Raw genomic sequence first — 20,603 nt, 5'->3', positions numbered from 1 at the left:
ATTTCTTTGCAGTGTCTGAGTTGCTTCCCTGCATGTAAATCCTACTCCTTGGTTTCTTCAGCAAACATTCACTGAGGTCTCCTTTGTTCCAGGCATTTGTTTGGTGCCAGGGATATTGTCCCCCGCCCCCCGCCCCACCAACAGAGCTTGAAGATACAAAAAAAAAATACTCAACAAACATGCAGTTGCAAACTGTGATCAATGCAATCAGGGAAAACCACAGTGAGGCTGAATCTAGATTGAGATGGGGGTCAGGAAAAGTCTTCGAGGATGTCATGTTTACCCGTGCACCTGAAAGATGGGTAGAGCCAGAGAGAAAGAAGAGCTGGAGAAAAGGGCTAGAACAGTCTGTGCAAAGGCCCTGAGGCTGGAGAGAGCGCAGAGCCTTTGTTCATAAGGAACTGAACGCTGTTTGATGGGGCTGGAGCACCAAGTAAGAGGGGCAGAGAGCCTTGACATGAGGCTGGACAGATAAGCCAGGGCCACCTCCATGACAGCCAGCACCCAAGGCACTGGTGCTTCTGCTTGTTTCTCAGGGCTCGGAGGGTCTTGTTCTACCCACCAGTTGCAGGACAAGGGGAAGCTGCAATGCTTGGGCAGGAAGACAGGAAACTCTGGCTCCTTGAGGCAAAGTTTCCAGGTTACTGACCCCATGGCCCTTTCTTGAAGACTGGGTCCCCTCACCCTCTCTCTCCTGTATCCCCAATCCCCCGCTTCAGCAATCGACATACCTACTGGGTACAGGCAGACAAACAGCCAGCACTTGGAAGAGGAAGGAAAATGACCAGGGACAATGAGGGGCCCAAGGAAGGTGGTGGAAACAGAGAAGGGCTGCCTTCTGGGTTACCTTGGTGATTACAGGGGTGGGGGCAGACTGTCTGGATCCCAGCTTTGGGCTTTCAAAACACAGGCTGGTAAAGTCACCACTGTCTCCCACGGAGCCTTCCCTGAGCCCGGCTGCCTGGGTAAGCTTGAGATTCCCACCGCTTTACAGAGTCAAGCTGATCTTATCAAAGGGTTAACAAATCCTAACCCTTCAGAGGTAGAACTGACTGTTCAGACAGAATGTTTTTACAGCTATAAATAAGCTGGTCTTGGGAGAGTCGATGTGCTTGGTTACGTTTCACATTGCACTTTCTAATTAGCCTTCTTCCTCCTACTCTGCTCGAGCCTCAGCCTAGGAGGCTCTGACAGTTTGTCTGGGCCAGGACGGGAGCCAGGAACTCACATATTTGCTGTCCACAAAGTCACCGCCAACATTCCTGCACGTGGGGTGTGCTCTATTCTTTGTGGAGTACTTTCTCATCCGGCTGCCCATTCAGGCCCAGAGGCCCCGTGAAATCAGAAGGACAGATGTTCATTATCTGCACTTGACAAATGAGCCATTGAGGTTCAGAGGGGGAAGGGACTTGCCCAAGGTCACACAGCAAGTCAGAGGCAGGGCTGGGGCTTTGGCCAGAGAGGTGAGTAGGGCAGAGAAGAAAACACTGATCTGTTTCCCCAAAGGCTGCTGTGGGTCCAGCTTTCCATTTTCCACCTGAACTCTCCTGAGGAGGGAGTGCAGTATTTGGGGTCTGACTTTCTTCCTTCCTTTCCTCCCTCTCTCTGCCTGCTGAGTCCAAGTTTGTAACTACAGACCAGGCTTCTGTGCTTCATGGACAGGCCTTTGAAGATGAATTTCTGGCTCTGCAGATGACAGGGAGCCTCTGTGATGTACTGAGAAGGCCTGGCTTGGCCCAGGGGCCTGGGATTCAGCTGGGGAGACCCCTCATGCTGACTCTCCTTGTGGGAGCTTGGGGAATTCCGTCGTGACTTCTGGGTTTGGCAACACTTGGCCAGGCGATCGCTTACAGTCTCCCACCTCATCCCATTTTAACCCTGGCAGCAGCTGCAGTCTTGGGCCTGCAGAGGGAGGCCCTTTCCTGAGAGTGAATTTGTTGTGGCCACGGAGAGTCTTCTGAGGATGGGGACACTGTGAGGAGCAGAAAGGTTAAGGCCACTGAAGCAAACCTCAGTATGTCACAACCTCTTCCCAGCTGGGGAAGCCCAGACATTTTGAGTTTAGAAAAATCTAGAAGGGTGGGGAAAAAAAAGGATAAGGGACCAAATCCTTAATAGGGGAAGTCAGGAATGTGGGCCCAGCTGGCAAACAAACAGTGGGCATTCCCAGGAAGAGCTGTGTCTCCCGCTCCACAGGCCTGGCACGGGCTTCCTGTTTTATAGCCTCCTCTCCTGTCTGGGGCCACCTGGGCTCCCACCAGATATTACCGGGGTGTGCCTGGGTGGCCTTGCGTGAGGTGACCTTCCCCACAAGCTGATTTTCCAGGCGTTCTGTGCAGACATGAGGTCGCAGGCTTGGCAGCTGTCAGAAGGTCTGAGGCCATGCTGTGCCTTCCCAACGGACATTGTAGCCCTGGCACCTGCAGTGTGTGTAGCTCCCACCACCAGACCCTGCCAGCTCAGCTCTCAGCTGCCCTCTGACCTGGCCTCTGAGGCACTCTTGCCTTCCCAGCTGAGCTGCATGCTCCCAGGGCGTGTGACCATATCTCTCAAAGCTCTGTGTTCCGGCCAGTCCATATCCCAAGCCAGGGTTGGATCACAGCCCTGGCAGTGCAGGCAGCATGGTCTAAGGCAGTGCTGCTCAGCTGGGGCGGGTTTGTGCCCTAGGAGATATTTGGTTGTTACAGCTGGGGGTAGTGGTGGGGGTGCTACTGGCGTCTAGTGAGTCGAGGCTAGAGATGCTGCTAACCATTCTAATGCACGAGATGGTCCCTTTACGGCAGAGTTATCCAGCCCAAGATGTCACTAGGACAGAGGTGGAGGATCCCTGGGCCGGTGGTGGGAGCAGGAAGGAGCTCTGGAGTCAGAGGCTTCTGAGTTCCACTTCCAGCTCAGAGCTTCTAGCTGTGTGACCCCTGGGCAAGTTCTTCTCTCTCTCTCTCTGAACCTTGAATTCCTCAGCTGTAAAATAGTTCTGTTGTGAGAATCAGCATTTTTAATTCTTAGCAGGGTGCTTGGCAGCCAGTGAGTACTTGGTACACGGTAGCTCTTCTCGTTCATGAATCCATCTGTAAGCATCTCCCCGGTGGTTGGGAGTCGAAGAATCAGGTGTCACAGTCACGTTCGTCATTGCGGTAGTATGTGAGAAGTGCTCTGATGGAGTCAGGGACCGGTTATTTTGGCAGTCCCAGGAGCAGGTGAACAACTGAGAGAGGGGATGAGTGCATAGCGGGGTTAGGAAAGGCTTTTAAGAAAATCTTACTTGATTTATTAGTAAGTCTCAAAATGAACACTTCCAGTTCCAAGCCTTGATTCGATTTCACAAACATTCTTCAGACATCTACTGAGACAAGCTCAGAGAGGTCAAATGATTTTTCTGAGCCCACACTGCCAGCCAGTGCTTCCCTCTTGCCCAGCAGTCATGGAATTCGGATACCAGGTGCCAGCAATTCTTCCTTCTAGCTCTTTTTGGCTTTTGTGAGGCAAGACTGTGGAGCCAGGTGGAGGTAGTTGCTGGTGGTGCTGTGGGCTGGTGCGATGGGAGACCCCCTAGAGGACACTGAGGCTGTCCTCCTTCCCAGACTCCCGAGATTCCATGTCAGAGTGGCTGTAGAGGGGTGAGGCTCTGTTCCCAGGAGCCCCTTCTGAGGCACATACACCATTTAGAGGGGGATTATGTTTTTTCACTAGTTGCTCGGAGTCTTAGAAGGCTTGTTTCAACAAGCTTGAAGTGGACTTGAGGAAGGGATGAATGGCCAGGAGGCTTACATGGGGTGTAGGCAGGAAAGGCCCAGAAACAGACCCTCTGCCTTTCTGTGGAGGAGGGGCCCTCACCATGTGCAGTGCTGGAATCCGGCAGCTGGGGTGAGCAGAAGGGGCCGTGGGGACCTGGGCGTGCTACACTGACTGCTCACTCCCCATCAGAGAGTTGGTTGTCTCCTGTCAGAGGCCCTGGGAAAGAGGCCCAGGAGTGGGCACTGGGGCACAGCCTGAGGATGTGGGGCCAGGCTTAGGAGGACCCGAATGAACCAGAAATGATTCCTGCCACTGGGAGACAACTTGCAAACCACTGGGACCAGCGTGGCAGAGGACCTCAGCCGCTGTGTCCTGGACTCCCGGGGAGAGGGCCAGGAGACCATCTTGACTGCCTGCCCAGCCTGGCAGGTGGAGGAGTCTATTGTTTAGGTCTAGGGGGGCACAGGAGGGGTTTACAGCTTCCACAGGTCAACCCCTCAATTCACCATTATCCATCAGCTTCTCTCATTTCTTGTTGAATCAGATACGCAAAACCAGTTCAAATGCGAAACCCTTAGGGAAGATTACACCTCTAAAGCTTTAGCCACTAAGAACCTTAGCGAATAGCCAATACCCTTCATTGTCTAGACCTCAATCCCAGGAGGGCCTGTGGGATGGGCACAGGCTGAAGAGGCAGGAGAGTGGCTGGGGTAGCTCGTCTGGGATGTTTATACCTCCAGAGGGGTACTAGACGCGAAGACTGTAATCCCATGGGCCTTGAGGGGAAGATGCGGAGGGAGAAAGAGGACTACAAATAATTGATGCGCATGGGTGATGGTGCTGCAGAGGACTCTCCCACACAGGGCTCAGCTGAACTTGACCTATTTCAAAACAGAACTGAGCACTGGTCCTGTAGGTCATCATGTGCAGGGTAAGTGACCTCACCTTTAGGTACAAGAGAAAAAGGATCTCTTCCCATCTTGGGTGAGTCACCAAGGTTTCTGTGTAGACAAGATCTACCCTGATAAAACTGCTTCCTTCTGTAAACTTTTGGAGTTAGGACAGATTTAGGATTCCAGTGTAGGAAGGCAGATGCGAAATCCCTCCAGCTGAGCCCCGTGTGGGAGGGTCCTCTGCACACCATCACCCATGCGCATCAATTCTTTGTAGTCCTCTTTCTCCCTCTGCATCTTCCCCTCAAGGCCCATGGGATTACAGAGTCTTAGAATCTAGTCCCCCTCTGGAGGTGTGAATCCCTTCTCCCAGCTTTCTGGCAGATTGTTGCAGTTCCTGTTTGATTGCCCAGCTTGACAGGTAGTTCACTACCTCAGCAGACAGTCAGCACTAATGGAAGCCACTCTGGCTCTTAGTGACCTTTGCGTTCATTTCCAAATGCTAATGGAAGCATTAGCTTAAAAATCTACTCCAAAGTTTGACCAGGGATCCACAGCTAGCCTTCCTGATGGTAATTTTTGGAATATTTTCTTTCCCCTTTCTGCAAATCAAGACTAGAGTTTCCAGCTCCCCGGGTTTTCCCAACGGCTCAGACGTTTTGCCTTCAGCCTGGAATGTAATGTTTTGGGGCCTTGGACTCTGTGGGTGTCCAGGTGATGTGTTGGGGTCTCCCCTCCACCCTGGGCTCTGGTCTCTTCTCTGTCCTGTTGTTTTTACCCTTGCTAATTCGAAGACTGGTTTCCTTGCTCATTAAGACGGCAGCACACCAAGCAAGGAGGAGCCGGGCCTCTCTTCTGCCATCGGAGAACATTCTGCTAGGGATCTCTCCTTCTAACAGAACTAAACAGGCCCGCGGAAGCCTCAGGCTCCTTCAGTAGCTTTTTAGGCAGCAGCTGTTTGAGACCATCTGTGGCGCTTCCGGCAGGGAGGAAGCCTGGGGGCTTGCCTGGGAGACAGACATGCTCAGGGCAAAGTGCAAAGGCTGGACCCAACAGCCCTGATCCCCAGAGAGGCCTAACTGACCCTGAGAGCTGAAGAGCTGGACTCCTGGGGACAGGATGGCTGTGGCCAATCATGATGGCATCAGCGGCCTGGCACTGAAAGACATCCTTGCTCTAAAATAGCCCCCCAGTGGCCGGTCACAGGGCCAGCAAGCCCATCATGTGTGCACCACTCCTGTGCATTTGAAAGGTTTTTTTTTTTTTTTAATATGAAAGAGTCTCAGATTCAAATGCGATTGTTGTCTCTCTTAAAGTCAAATTAGATGAAAATGTCAGGGGTGGTGGAAGAACTAGGGTATGCAGAAGAGGCAAGCTGGGTCCCTGTGTCAGGGGTGATGGAAGAAGTAGGGTATATGGGAGAAGCAAGCTGCATCCCTCTGCCTGGGGAACAGAGAGGTTGAGCATATGTGGAAGGGGCTGCACATGGCAGTCATGACCTTGACGTGACCAAAGTCATGTGCTGGGGCTGTGAGCTCCTGGGTCTCCCCACTCTGGAAGCTGGGGAATCTGTTGATCCTGCAAGGACTCACCTTGCTCAACACTGAACTGCCGGGGCCATTTTCAAGGCTCAGATCAAGCTTCCCTGAGTACCTGAAGCCCATTTTAATGTCCTCTTCTTTTTAGATTTCCCAATTCCTAGACACAGATCATGATTTTAGAAGCAGGACAGTGAGCTTATTATTTAAGTCTTTTTCCCTAACTAGGCTATGAATGGCTGTCAGGTGAAATGGTTCTTTAATGTACCTGGTACAGAGCCCGACACACATGAAGATACTAAAAAAATGGCTGTAGAATGGACAAAGGAAACACTGGGACATTCATTTTCTCTTCTGTCCCCAACACCAGGGCTGACCCCTGAGCTGTGCCAGGATGTCGCCCAGTGTGTGTTCACAATGCTCACTATTCTCCTGCTTACTGCCACCCAGGACTGCTGAAATCCGTGTCCTTTAGGGGCAGCTCGAGTGCCAAGCCCTCCCTGGATCTTTCCCTGATCATCCCTTCTTTTAGTGGAGGCCCTTCCTTCTATACTACCTTGATCACGTTGCTTTGGTTAACATTAGACATGTACATGTCTCCCTCCATCCCCTGCATTGAGCAGGGGGTCTTCACAGGGGATCTTCGGATGGGGGGAGGCCTCCAGGCGTTGCACACTTTTACCTAGGAGGCATCTATAGTTTCTTTCCTCCTACTCTTAAAGCTAAGAACTGCCATTCAGGATTGTTTGCAAGTTGACTCCTGGTGGCAAGAATCATTTCTGGGTCCTTTCAGCACTTTAGTGGCACTTGACAATTGCATGTAGATTTAATTAAATTGCATTTCGTTGTTGCATTTTCTAATCAGCTCTGACCTCAGAGTCTGGAGACCAGGGCTGGTCTTGCCAGAGCACATGACTCTGCTGGCCCCCACGTGAATGGATGCTCTCACCTCTCTGCGCTGGGCTCTTTACCCTCAGACTCTGAGCTCCTTGAGGGCAGGGCTCCCGCCTCTGATTCTCTGGCATCAGGCTCAGGACCCAGCACGGAGAAGGCACTGAAAAGAGTGGCTGATCCAACCACCTAAAATGGGATAACTGTCATCACCTGCCAACCTCGTAGGGCTGTTCTGGCATGAAATGAGGTGCAGGAATTTCCTGGAAAAGTTTAAACCGCTGTGCACATGTAACAGGGCTGTTATTAGGATAGGGCAGCTACATTTACATCTTGCTGTTATTCAAGACAGTGGGCATGATACTGTCCAGGTGCAGCTCAGAAAAGTCTGAGTGTGAGTGGAGTTTCCATCCATCTCCCGGCTGCATGTCACGCACATGTCCCCCTCCCCTCCAGTTTGGAAGTTCTGACTCAGACCCCCGGAGATTCCCTCTCACGGAGCAGCTGCTTGGTGTAGAGGAAAGAGCATGAGACTAATATTTTTCTCATGAATTTTACTCCAGCAGGTCACTTAACCTTCTCATGCCTCGAATTCTTTATGTGTAAACTAGGAACAAGGAGTCCTGCCCTATCCAACTCACAGAGGAGTTAGGAGAGGGCAACGGGAGGATGACAGTGACATATAACTAGGATGCACTAATGGGCCTTCTCTGGTAAATTAGGAGGAATAAGTACACTCTCATGGTGCCAGCTCAGGCAGAACACACACACACACACACACACACACGCAGACACACGCACCTGGGACACCTGTCTGTGCAAAGCACACCGACAGGAGCACGTACTGATACTGACAGATGCAGTCGGTACGTTTTCCCACGTAACAATCCTGGGCAGGACTTCACAGTACATTAAGCATATTCACAGACATCGACTCTTCTGTCCCCCTTGCAATCCTGGGAGGCTCCAGCCTCTCCTTATGAACCAGCACCAGGTGAAGCACACAGCGGGGGAATGATGCAGAGCCCCAGATGTCACATGTTGCTTGTGACACCACGCCCCTCCCTCTGTGGGCCAGCCCCATCCTGGGACCTCTGCAATCTGATGCAGCACCCGCACAGTAGGGGGGCCCTGTGAGTCACCTGCCAGAGCACAGCTGGAACATCTGGATACCCTTCCAACATTGACACGGGGACACGCCCTGGCATGTGCAGGCCACCTTGGGCACTGGAGCTATCCGAGGCACGTGCCATTGGCTTTGCCACCTTCCCTAGATTTTGCACAAGGCTCTGTGGACTGAATGGGAAGGCGCAGCCCACACCTCACAGGTGAAATTATGGGATTATTATCTGTAGTCCATTCACTTCTAAAGAGGGCTTAAGACAATGTAAATAGGTGGAAGACCTCGACTCCCCTCTTCCAGCCCACAGAAGATGGGAGGCAGAGAGACCCCAAGAAAGAGAGAAAGCGAAGAGAAGAGCCAACCCATCTGTGAAGGTGGATGACAGATCCAGAGAGCTAGAAAGGGGGAGAGCACGCCCTCGAGAGACAGAGGCGGGGCTCTGTGCCCATACCTCCACCACGTACCTCCACCACGTGTGAGGAAAAGCCTGTCTGTGACATCTCCAGCCCAAAGGAGGTCTCGTTCTTGTTGGTGCCTGCAACAGAGTGACAGAGAGATGTCAGCTCCGTGCCCAATCACTTAGCGCCAGACAGAGCTGCCGATCAACCCACAGCTCCTGCTTTCTGGGGGCATCATCAGGAGGTGGGGCTCTCTTTCGAGGGGGGGCTCTGAAGCTGAGGCCAGTAGTGTGCCAGCCTCCTCAGCCCTCCCTAGCACCCTGTGCAGTGGGGGGCACTGCACACCTTCCAGGTGCCCATGTGGGTTGTTACTGGTAGCCCACTTACTTCTGAAAAGGGCTTGGGACAAGTTATATTACAGGACATGCATACTATAAGACTGCTAAAACTGGGGGGAAAGCAAGCAAAAGTGCACAGAAATAGTGTACGTTTTTGGCAAGAAATGGAATTTCCCGCTTTGTTCATTCCTTTTATTCACTAGCTTTGGTTCCAGATGTCTTTGGATGGATCTCAAACATCAAATCCACCCTCAGAGAGAGGTCTGTCACCACTGCAGATTTGCGTAAGAAATCCCATGAGAGCTGAAAGCCTCTCCCCACAGAGGGACTCCCTGAACACATCACTGGAACAAATGCTCTCATCACTCAAGGCAACCATTTTGAGGAGAAATACACAGATTTGAATATTTGAGTTCTGGAGTGGGTGTCAAAGCTCACGTTCATACTTTATATTCATCTGCCCTTGTTTATGAGGGCCATTTTAGTCTCTTTTCATGTGTCTGTGGCTTGTCATTTCCAATGCATTGCAGACTTCTCAGGCTTTACACTGCCTTCTATTTCCTTTTATAATCCTCCCATATGCCCAAAGCCCGATATTGGAAGGGCCCACTATAGCAATTTATGGTGGAAATGAAATTTATGCAAATCAGAAATGGAGCTTAAATCACAAGGAGAGAGGCAATCCGAAGGACTCTGCCCAAAATAAAAAATGCTTCTGGTGGAGTGGAAGCAGTTGGCATATAGGGATTAAGGGTTTCAGAATACGGAGTCAGACTCTGCTAGGTACAAGCTAGGGTTGCCGGATGCAATATAGGATGCTCAATTAAAACTGAATTTCAGACAACAAATAAGTTTTAACCTAAGCCTGCCACACCCACTGTTTTTTATTTTTGCGAAATTTGGCAACCCTAGTTCAAAGCCCACCATGCTCCCAAGCTATGAGAACTTTGGCAGGTCACTGAACTACTTTGTGTTTCAGTTTTCCCAGCGGTAAAAATGAGAGCATTAGCAAAGCAACCTTTCAGCATTGTTCGCAAAACGCACAGCCTCACGTTTGGCACGGAGTAATACTCAATTGTTGGCATTTATGATTTATTTATTTTTGGGGACAGGGTGTGGCTCTGTTGCCCAGGCTGGAGTGCAGTGGCATGATCTCAGCTCACTGCAACCTCAACCTCCCAGGCTCAAGCGATCCTCCCACCACAGCTTCCCAAGTAGCTAGGACTACAGGCATGTACCACCACACCTAGCTAATTTTTGTAATTTTTTTTTTTAAGGAGATGAGGTTTTGCCTTGTTGCTCAAGCTGGTCTTGAACTCTTGAACTGAAGCAATTTGCTCACCTTGGCCTCCCAAAGTGCTGGGATTACAGGCATGAGCCACCTCACCTGGCCTGGCATTTATTATTACGGAAGACTGTTGCTAAGCCATTTCGTTTTGTGGGATTGGTTTGTGCTCTACGGGGTTTACCTGATATAAGCCCAGGAGAGAGTGGATCCCCTCTTAGCATGCATTGCTTACCTTCCAGGCTGAAGATTCTGTCCCCCAGGGCATCGACAATGTCCTTCAAGGCAGCCTCATCAGTGACATTGAAGAAGTGCTTGTCATCGGGGTCACTGGCGATGTATTTGATTTCATTTAGAAAAGTTTCTGGATTGATCCCCCTGCGGTTGTAGTAGCCCAGGACCTGCCAGGGAACAGGGGCAGGAACCACAAACCAGAACATAGCACAGACTTTCCCATACACCACGCAGCCTAGACCTTGGGGACCCCAGGGTGGGCTGGAGCCAGGGCCGGTAGCCATGAGAGTTCCTCGAGATGCCATTTGCATTTGGAATGGACTCTCTTTTAGGGGCAAGATAAAGCCCTTGTGCTAAGCTAGGGTCTGGGAGCTGGGAGGTTTGGAGGTGTATTCTAGTTTTCTGAGGTTCCAGACCCTCCCTGGCAATGGATGGCGGGGCGAGTGGGGGGGACCCAAACCCACAGCTTTTGTGGATAGGCCAGAGCAGTGCAGAAAGATCCTCAACTTGTTGTTTAGAAGATGAAATGGGAGGCTCTTTTGAGGGCCTGGACACTTGTGATACTGCCTGGAACTAGTCCCTTGGAGTCCCCAGGGATTTGATGGCAAAGCCTCTAAGAGGCCGTCGGCAGCCCTTGGGCGGGCCAGGACTTACGGCCACCGCATATCTTGTTACGTTGTCTCTCTCGCTTTGCTGGATCACCTTCTCCAGGTCTGGGCTGTCGTGGGACTCCCCATCTGTGATGACAATCATCACCTTCTTGGCCCCTTTCCTTCCGCCCTTCTGGAAGGCCTCTGAGCTGGAAGCCAAGACAGGGGCAGGGTCATGAGAGGGAAGTGGGATTGGGGCAGCCCGTGATGCTCCTGCAGAGGGGCAGCCACAGACACCAGGACCAAGTCCTCCTTGGGTGACCCAACAGGTGCCAGGACCTTGAACCAAAGAAGTAGCTGGATTGAGATGGCCAGAGCTCCTCTTTCACCAGCTGCTCAGAGGGTTCTTAGATCTGTTGTCTTTAAACGAAATGTTGAAAAGCCCCTTTGGAGTCCTGAACTTGCTGTTTTGGACAGGCCAAAGGGATGAGGTGGACCTGGGAGGCGAGTTCAGGGGCAGGTGGCAATCTTTAGAGGCATTGAGTCAGTGGTTCACAACCCCAGCTGCTCACTGGCATCTCTTTAAAAACTGTTGGCCGGGCGTGGTTGCTCACGCCTGTAATCCTAGCACTTTGGGAGCCCAAGGCGCGAGGATCACCTGAGGTTGGGAGTTCAAGACTAGCCTGACTAACATGTAGAAACCCTGCCTCTGCTAAAAATACAAAAATTAGCCGGGTGGGTTGGCGTGTGCCTGTAATCCCAACTACTCAGGAGGCTGAGGCAGGAGAATTGCTTGAACCTGGGAGGCGGGTTTATTTGTTTGTTTGTTTGTTTGTTTGTTTGTTTGTTTGTTTTGAGACAGAGTCTCCCTCTGTTGCCCAGGCTGGAGTGCGGTGGCACAATCTCAGCTCACTGCAACCTCTTCCTCCTGGATTCAAGCGATTCTCATGCCTTAGTCTCCTAAGTAGCTGGGATTAGAGAGCTGTGCCACCACGCTTGGCTAATTTTTGTATTTTTAATAGAGACGAGGTTTTGCCATATTGGCCAGTCTGGTCTCAAACTCCTGGCCTCAAGTGATCCACCCGCCTCTGCCTCCCAAAGTGCTGGGATTACAGCTGTGAGCCACCGTGCCGGGCTGGCATCAGTATTTTATAATGTTCTGGTGAGCATCCAGCGTTGAGACTCACTTTCTTTAGTACTGAAAACAGGATGTGCCAGGGTGACTCAGCATCCAGACAACACTAACCCATAAAATGCGTGCGATGAGGCCTGACAGAGCTCTGACTTCCTCACAAGGACTACTTTGATTCTATTTTGGGAAACATTAAATATCAAATTCCATGACAAATATTTCTCTTTCTCACTTTTTATTTTGTTTTCAGTGCCCGGAGCATGAGCTTAGCCCACCTATCAGGCAATCCAGCCCAGGAGACAGCAGGGCTGGCACCTCGACCATCAACCTGGCAGAGAGGCTCTTGTAGCGGGCCACTGGGCTACAAAGCGTGAAAAACTGGCTCCCAAATCACCACTGGCTTTTGGTGTCCCTGTGGCCGGCCCTCCTTTAGACCATGAAGTTCTGAGGGGTATAGACATGGTCTCACCGAGGAGTCTGGCCCAGAAGTTATAGTTTGCCAATAAGGATCTAAAAATAAATGTTACCCTTAGACTCTGAGGTTATTCCTCATGGGTCTGACCCACGGCAAGGCAGGACAGGCCACAGATTCAAGCTCTGTAGTGACAGGTTAAAGAGACACACGGCTTTGGTATCAGAGGTATCTCTTCTTACGCAGCACACTGAGGAACTGATGCATATGATTTAGGAGTTGAGGAATTTACAAAAGTTGGAATAAATTAGTTTAGAACATCTTCAAACTACCAGCAAAGAGAAAAAACATCTGCCATTCTCCTAGCAATGCTCCAATATGCTGGATATGTTGCCTTAAAAAACCCACTAATTTTAGTATGTGCTGTGGACCGAAGCCTGCAGAGGCACGTGCCACATGACGAGAGCAGGTTTTGAGCTCAAGCTCAACCCAGTAGCAGGAGAACTCTGCTATTCTTTCCAAGGAGATTCTAGATGCTTCCATGACTGCATGGAAGGGCCAGACCCAGGAATAAAACACCCTGCAAAAAAGCATGGCAGGAGCAAAACAGGTTTTATTATATATGGAGCCAAGAAAAATGTCAGGATCATATTTCTATAGAGTGGAATAGTGTGAATGTCATATGAATCTATAATTGTGTGAATATCAGCATGAATCATCAGATTTCAAATTCTGATTCTGCACTGGGTAAAGGGACTTGGATTTGTTCCTTTAAAAATTAGATTATACATTCCTTGAGAGCAGCGAGAGCTTTATACTCACAACAGGCTCCATGGGCCTAGAAACCAGAGTGGCCCATGGAGATTTAGGCCCCGTCATAGCTCCTTTCTGCTCAAAACCTGCACAGGTTCCTATTTCTCTCAGGGAAAGCCCAGGTTCTGACAACGGCTCACTAGGCCCTCTGAAATCTGGCCCATTTCCTCTCTTAGCCTCTGGTCCTGCTCACTCACCCCCACCCACACTGGACTCTTCAATGGTCTGGAAAGCCTCAGGCACACCAAGCCTTTGTCTGAGCTGTTCCCTCCCAGCCATCTGCTTGCCAACAACTCCCTCACCTCCTTTCAAATCTCCAATCAAAGGTCATCTGTCAGGGAAGCCTTTCCCCACCACCCTGTTCGTGCTGATTCCGTACCTGCCCTCTGCACCTGCTCCACTCCTGCTACCACACTCCATTCTCCCCATAGCTTTCATCTCCCTCTAGTATGCTGTTACTTATTTGTTTATTGTCTACCTCTCTCTCTAGAATGTCGGCTCACGGGGGCACAGTATTTGTACCTATTTTGTTCACTGATCTAGCCTTGGTGCCTAAAATAGTGTGATGCACATAGTAGATGCTCAATAAAATGTTATGTGGACAAAGGTAGAATCACACCACATTGTTCAGGGGCCCTCTCCGCTTCCCTGCTGTACATAGCTGCCAGGCTCATTTTCTTAACTTGCATATCTGATGATTACACTCCTGTACTCAAGAACCTGCAGTGGCCACCCATGCTGGTTTTAACTACAATATCGTCACTCCCACCATCTTTACATGGCTCACTTCCCACCAACATGAACCCCTTGCTGTGGTCAAAAGGAGCACGTCTCTGAATGCAAATGCTCCTTGACTTTCCCTCTCCTCTGCTGGTTTCAGGGTGGAATGTCTTGTGTGGCACGTCTTCTGTTCACCTCTTTTTGTTGGAATCCCAGAGTCTTCCCAGGACAGGCCCAGTGCCACCTCCTTCTGGCAGTTCTCCTTGGCCCCTCCATGGGGGCCCCTGCCTCTCTTATCCTCACTGAGTTAGGGTTAGGGTGAACACTTGTCACAGCCCTCCCATCAACGGCCAGGACCCACAGGTTACCGACATCTTTATAAGCGCTCATGTTCATGGCCTGGATCTTTGCCCTTTCGTAGGTGCATAGGAAAAAACATGTATTAAGAATAAACTGAGTGAGGACAGAAAACCTTTCACCTTAAAAGGCACCAGCTGTAGTTTGGGACTTGAATTTGGCAGGTTGGGAAGATCAGAATTTGAGGTGAGGATTGCAACCTCAGCAGTGCTCATGAGTCACTGATGGTTCAAATTACCTGGTGAGTCACACACGAAAAACTGATCAAAGGTTGGTGGGTTGTAAAGTGAGGTCCAAACAGTGGGCTTTATCCCTGTATGAGTCAGTTAGCTTCACAGTGAGAAAGTGAGAGCTGGTGGTTATGGGCTGCCTCCCTTGCCCCAGCCATTTCACAAGGGCCTGCTGGGAGTCTCAGGTCTCACCCCGATGAAGGCAAAACAAAAACAGAAAAATGGTCCATTCCTTGTGAGGATGAGTAAGAGAGCCACCTTCACATGGAGAAATGCTCATTTAGGAAAAGCTTGAGCAAGTTTTATCAGCAAACAGAAACACGCTAGTTGAGCAATGACTTAATTGTAAAGAGTTATGAGGTTGGAAAAGTCTTAATCTTTTGAGCCCGTGAAATCACAATACTACTAAATAGTTCTTTTTTTTCTTTTCTTTTTTTTGAGACAGGGTCTGGCTCTGCTGCCTAGGTGGCGTGCAGTGGTGTGATCTTGGCTCACTGCAGCCTCTGCCTCCTGGGCTCAAGTGATCCTCCCACCTCATCCTCCTGAATAGTTGGGACTACAGGCATGCACCACCATGCCTGGCTAATTTTTGTATTTTTTGTAGAGATGAGGTCTCATGGCTTTGCCCAGGCTGGTCTCAAACTTGTGGGCTCAAGCAATCCTCCCACCTCAGCCTCCCAAACTGCTGGGATTACAGGTCTGAGCCACCGCGCCTGGCCTAAATAGATCTTACATTGTGGATTCTTTGAAAAAACACACCAACTAACCCTACATAAGGTGGGATTATAAGGTAACAGGTCTGTGGTCTCAACGAATGTAGCAGAATTCATATTTATAGGTGTAACATTTAGACATTTAAAATCTAAATGCCTTTGACACAGTCATCTTACGAGTTTAGGCCTTGGCTCAAGAGATCTGGGCGATTGCCTTTAAAATCGGCTCATTTCAGTGGGGGGTGAGCACAATGTTTTGAGCAACAACATTACTGGAATAAGCATGCAGCCTTCTGCATAGACAACATCTAGGGATAACATTTATCTGGATGAGTGAGTTCTGGTGTGATTTTATTTTATTTTTTTGAGACGGAGTCTTGCTCTGTCACCAGGCTGGAGTGCAGTGGCACCATCTTGGCTCACTGCAACCTCTGCCTCCTGGGTTCAAGCAATTCTCCTGCCTCAGCCTCCCAAGTAGCTGGGACTACAGATGCATGCCGCCATGCCCGGCTAATTTTTTGTGTGTATTTTAGTAGAGATGGGGTTTCACAATGTTGCCCAGGCTGGTCTCGAAATCCTGAGCTCAGGCAATCTGCCCACCTCAGCCTCCGAAAGTGCTAGGATTACAGGTGTGAGCCACCATGCCTGGCTGAGTTCTGGTGCGATTTTTAAGGAATCAGCCTCACTACTCTACAGTCTCAGGTGTCAGATTTGACTGCATTGATGACTAACACTCCATAAGAAGACCCCACCCTCATAGAACCTATTTCTTATAGAGTGTCTGTGGCAGAAGCCATTTTTCAAAGTTGGCTGCAACAATATTCCCCATTCTAAATGCTCTTCTGCAAAATGACCTCGCTGTTCATCCATCAAGGGCCGAACCAAATTCCCTTCCCCTTGAATCTGGCCTGTGCTCAGTCACTTGCCCAACCAATAGAATGTGGCAGGAGTCATATTCCGGGACTTTGAGACTAGGTTATAGGCAGTCTCCCAGGTCCTGCCTGGGCCTCTTGGGACGCTCTCTCTAAAACTCCTGTTGCCATGCCACAAGGAAACCAAGCCACATGGCCACATGTGGGTGCTCAGGTCACCAGTCCCAACTGAGCTCTCAGCCAACAGCCAGCAACAACTGCCAGCCACGTGAGAACCTTCAGATGACAACAGCCCCAGGTGACACCAGACTGCAACCACCTGAGAGGACCCAAGAGAAAACCAACCAGCTAAGCCCAGTCAAACCCCAGAATTTTGAGGAATTAAGAAATTATTGTCTCAAGGTACTAAATTTTGTGGTAGTGTGTTACATGGCAATAGATAACTACAATAGCATCTGAGATCTAAAAAAATTTTTTTTGTTCTACTTTTTTTTTTACCGTGCAAATTCGATGCCAAATGCCGTCCGGGTCTCTGTTCCTCCTCTCTGCTCAATGTGGCTGGCAGCTTCCACCACATCTTTTACAGACCTGTAGTCATTGAGGTGAAACTCATGCACCACATCTTCTCCATACTGCACAACTCCAACCTGCAAAGGAGAGGAGAGGGCAACAGAATATTTTGACCTCCTGAACCTTAGAATTTGAGAGTGAGGATCCCCGGGAGTTGTCTCTGTGTGATAATTCAGGAGGGAGGAGGGCTGAGGACCTCTTCAAGAAAGTAACCACAGCCAAATGGAAGTGAGTTCTGCAAAGTTCTGGGAATGAATGGACAGCTTGGTGGCACAAGCAGGGGTGCATATAGAGAATGGAGACTTTGTGATTGAAAGAAAGGCCCAACAATCATGCTTCTTTCTTAGGAAAACAAAAGCAGAGCAGAGAATCTAAGTCCAAAATATTATGAATAGTGTGAGTGGAAGGTCACAGTGTTTACCAAACTCCAAAACTGAGGTTCCTTAAAACTTGTAAGAGAAGAGGTTCTTTTATCCCCATGGATGATAAAATAATGACAATATTAATAGCATCAAAATAAACAAAAAGCTTGAAGACCTACAGTAGGAATGGAACGATGAAACGTCCCTGTTGGAGGAGCCCGCAGGGCTTATTTGGCACACGTGCCCTTCTACTGCTGGACTTTCACCCATGATACCCTAAAGGATGATCTTCTGGTGATGGGGAACTCAGTACTTCATGAGAAAGTCCACTCCCTTTCTAACAGCCCTAATTGTTACAAATAATTTCTTAGATTGACTTGAAATCTGCCATCTAATAACTTCTAGTCATTAGTCCTCACTCAGGCAGAATAAAAGGGAATGAATCTACCTCCTCTTTAGCCAGGCAGCGTTTCAGATATATGAGCCTAGCAGCCCTTACCTCCTCTCCTGCCATCTTCCCTCCATGACCCATACACCTGATTCTCCCCTGTGCCCCACTCAACAGGGCTCTAGCATCCACTCAACCATTCCCACCTTCCTTCTCACTTTTTAGCTTGTCTAAGTCTTCACAGGTGGTGTCTTGTGTCTGACCCATGAAGTGAGCCCTCCCCCAAACTGTCATTTGATGTGCTACACCAGAGAGGAGTGTCCTGAGCTGCAGCGCCCTGGTGCTGGCTGGCCCTACTACCTCTGTCCTCTTACCTACACCTCCTTCGTGCATGCAAAGATCTCGCTTAGACCTAAGGCAGCACCTGCCATGGGTTTGGGTGGCCCTGTTCGGAAGTGGAAAGAGCCCAAGAGATGCTCACCTGGATCTGCCCTGGGCCGATGTAAAACTTCTTCAGGATGTTGATGAGGAAGTGCTGAACCTCCACCCAGGGGTAGATGCTGTTGGAGCCATCCAAGACAATGACGATGTCCATGTAGGTCTGGCACCCTGGGAAGTGGGGACACAGTTACGGCTACCCAAGGAGCAGTGTCTGCGAGTCTCTGATTCTCTGGACAATTGTTCAAAGGACGAATGAATGACTCTGCTCCATGTGTGTAATTCCCTGGGCTGGGAAACTGTCCTTGGGTTGGACATTTATTTGGGCAACGTGAATGAGCCCAGGAATTCCTGGCTGTGTTGTACCACTCTGCTGGCTGTTTGAACAAAGCTTAAATTAAGCCTGGTCACTTCTATCCCTAATCAGGGACTGACCACTACCAATTGGCCATTGCTTCCAAGGCAGCCAGCACTGCTCAAATCAGTACCTTGTTATTGTTTGTTTTGCTGTAATGAGCAGGCTGGCATTTACCACTTCCAGCCCGAATGAATGGATTTCTGTTTTTAGGAGGGAGATATGATGTCATGGCTAGAAATGTGGGATGTGGCATCACACTGACTCCTGGTTTTGGCACTCCCTAGCTGTGTGACCTAGGGTCAGTCATGAAACCTCTCAGCCTCAGTTTGCTCTTCTGTAAAAGAGGCACAATGATAGTAAAGAGTTGCCTAGAGTAATTAATGAGAAGATGCTTCTAAAGGGCTGAGCGCAAAGCAAGTGCTCAATAAATCTGAACTGATCATGGTTTCACTTTTTATTCATTTATTTATTTTTTAAGGAAACCGCTGAGTTAATATGGTACTGATATCATCAGGCCAAGCTCTTGTGCTGTTATCTCTGCCTCTGAATATAAAGGTTTCTTTATGCTCTTGTAATATTAATACTAAATTAGGCTGGGAGTGGTGGCTAACACCCATAATCCCAGCAGTTTGGGAGTCCGAAGTGGGTAGATCACCTGAGATTAGGAGTTTGAGACCAGCCTTGCCGACATGGCGAAACCCCATCTCTACTAAAAATACAAAAATTAGCCAGGAGTCGTGATGCACACCTGTAATCCCAGCTACTCGGGAGGCTGAAGCATGAGAATTGCTTGAACCCAGGAGGCAGAGGTTGCAGTGAGCCAAGATCGGGCCACTACACTCCAGCCTGGGTGACAGAGCGAGACTCTGCCTCAAAAACAAAACAAAACAAACAAATAAAAAAAATAAATTAAAAGGAATAATGAAAATCAACAAAGAAAATTAAGAAAACATTGGCCATAACAAATATTAAAAAAAACCCTCCTCTTTTAAAATCTAAGTAATTTATTTCTGTTTGTCAACAGTTGGAGTTACTTTGAAATATTGCATACACTCTGCGTCTGGGCATTGCTCATTTTTATTGGCGAGTTTTTATACTGTTATAAAATCTACTTTATAACAATGCTGCATGAACCTTTTGTATGTTAACTGTTCCAGTAATTCTTGCATTTCGAAGAGGCACTATGTCAAAGTCAGTGCTGAGCAGACAGAGGAAGGTGGGGGTGGCTTTGAGTTGGGACGCCTGTTGCAGGCTTTGTGTTTAGTAAAGCATTTTAGAAGCATTTGGGCAACTTGAATGCTCCGCCACTTCTTGTCCCACCTGCATACTGTGTACAGCATGTGATGACCTGACACTCCTGGCCTGGCAGAGCCTCATACATTTGTCCTTTTCTGGTTTAGTTCAGCTCCACACATGTGAACTGAGCACCTGCTATGTGCTAGAGCTCTGCATGGTGCAGGCAGCAGTGGGGGTGACCAAGACAGAAATTCCTCGATTTGGAGGAGTTCATAATCTTTTAACAGATTATTTGTATTTTTATTCTTAAGCCAGCTTTATTATTATAATGTATTTATTATTGTTGATTTCTTTCTTACAATTTCACATTTTTCTTTTTAAGATACCTTGGGAACAAACTGGCTTGAGGACTACGGTTCCTAAACATGGCTGAACACTCCCTTGGGGAGCTTAAAAACACACACACTCACACGCACGCATGCATACACACACACACATACTCCTACTGAATTAGGGCCCACATGGGGGTGCCCTGGAATCTGCATTTGGTAAGCTTCAGAGCAATGTTGCTGGTCAGCCAGGTGAGGAGGCCTCCACCACATAAGGTTCAGGGGCTGTAGGATGGTCACATCTAGGCCTGGAGGGACTAGCTCTAGGGGTGGTGACATTCCCCAGTGGACCCCTCACGTACCCTGACTTCAGGCCTCCTCCTGTGCCCTGGCTCTGCCATTTCCTCTGTCATTTTGTGTGAATAGAATCCACGTCTCCTTATCCCCCAGAAGGACTACCTTTCTGCCCCTGCTGGACTGATGCTTCCTCCTCCTCCCTTCCCCAACCCCATCTGACTCGGCCTTGTTGTCTGGAAGGCGGCTGCCGGCAAGCCAGAGGTGCTAATTCCCGAACCCTCCATAAAACGGGCAGCAGCTGCTTGGGTGATGGTATTTAGTGCAGAGGAAATAGTGAGGCTCAGAGCCAAG

General features: G+C 49.4%; 1 protein-coding gene across 3 annotated transcripts in view; it reads right to left on the bottom strand.

Moving 5' to 3' along the window:
- Positions 1-20,603, bottom strand: part of ITGA11 (integrin subunit alpha 11) — a 132,916-nt gene that overhangs the window by 38,779 nt on the left and 73,534 nt on the right. For all 3 annotated transcript variants that reach the window (XM_063638814.1, XM_063638813.1, XM_063638812.1), the window contains exons 6-10: positions 18,076-18,203; positions 16,773-16,921; positions 11,090-11,234; positions 10,437-10,602; positions 8,645-8,715 (exon numbers count right to left, since the gene is read on the bottom strand). In XM_063638814.1, coding sequence (XP_063494884.1) covers positions 8,645-8,715; positions 10,437-10,602; positions 11,090-11,234; positions 16,773-16,921; positions 18,076-18,203 — 659 coding nt within the window. The remainder of the gene's footprint in view (positions 1-8,644; positions 8,716-10,436; positions 10,603-11,089; positions 11,235-16,772; positions 16,922-18,075; positions 18,204-20,603) is intronic.

This window comes from Symphalangus syndactylus, chromosome 5 (assembly GCF_028878055.3).
Source record: "Symphalangus syndactylus isolate Jambi chromosome 5, NHGRI_mSymSyn1-v2.1_pri, whole genome shotgun sequence".
NCBI classification, from domain to species: Eukaryota; Metazoa; Chordata; class Mammalia; order Primates; family Hylobatidae; genus Symphalangus; species Symphalangus syndactylus.
This window is presented reverse-complemented; position numbering and strand designations above follow the sequence as displayed.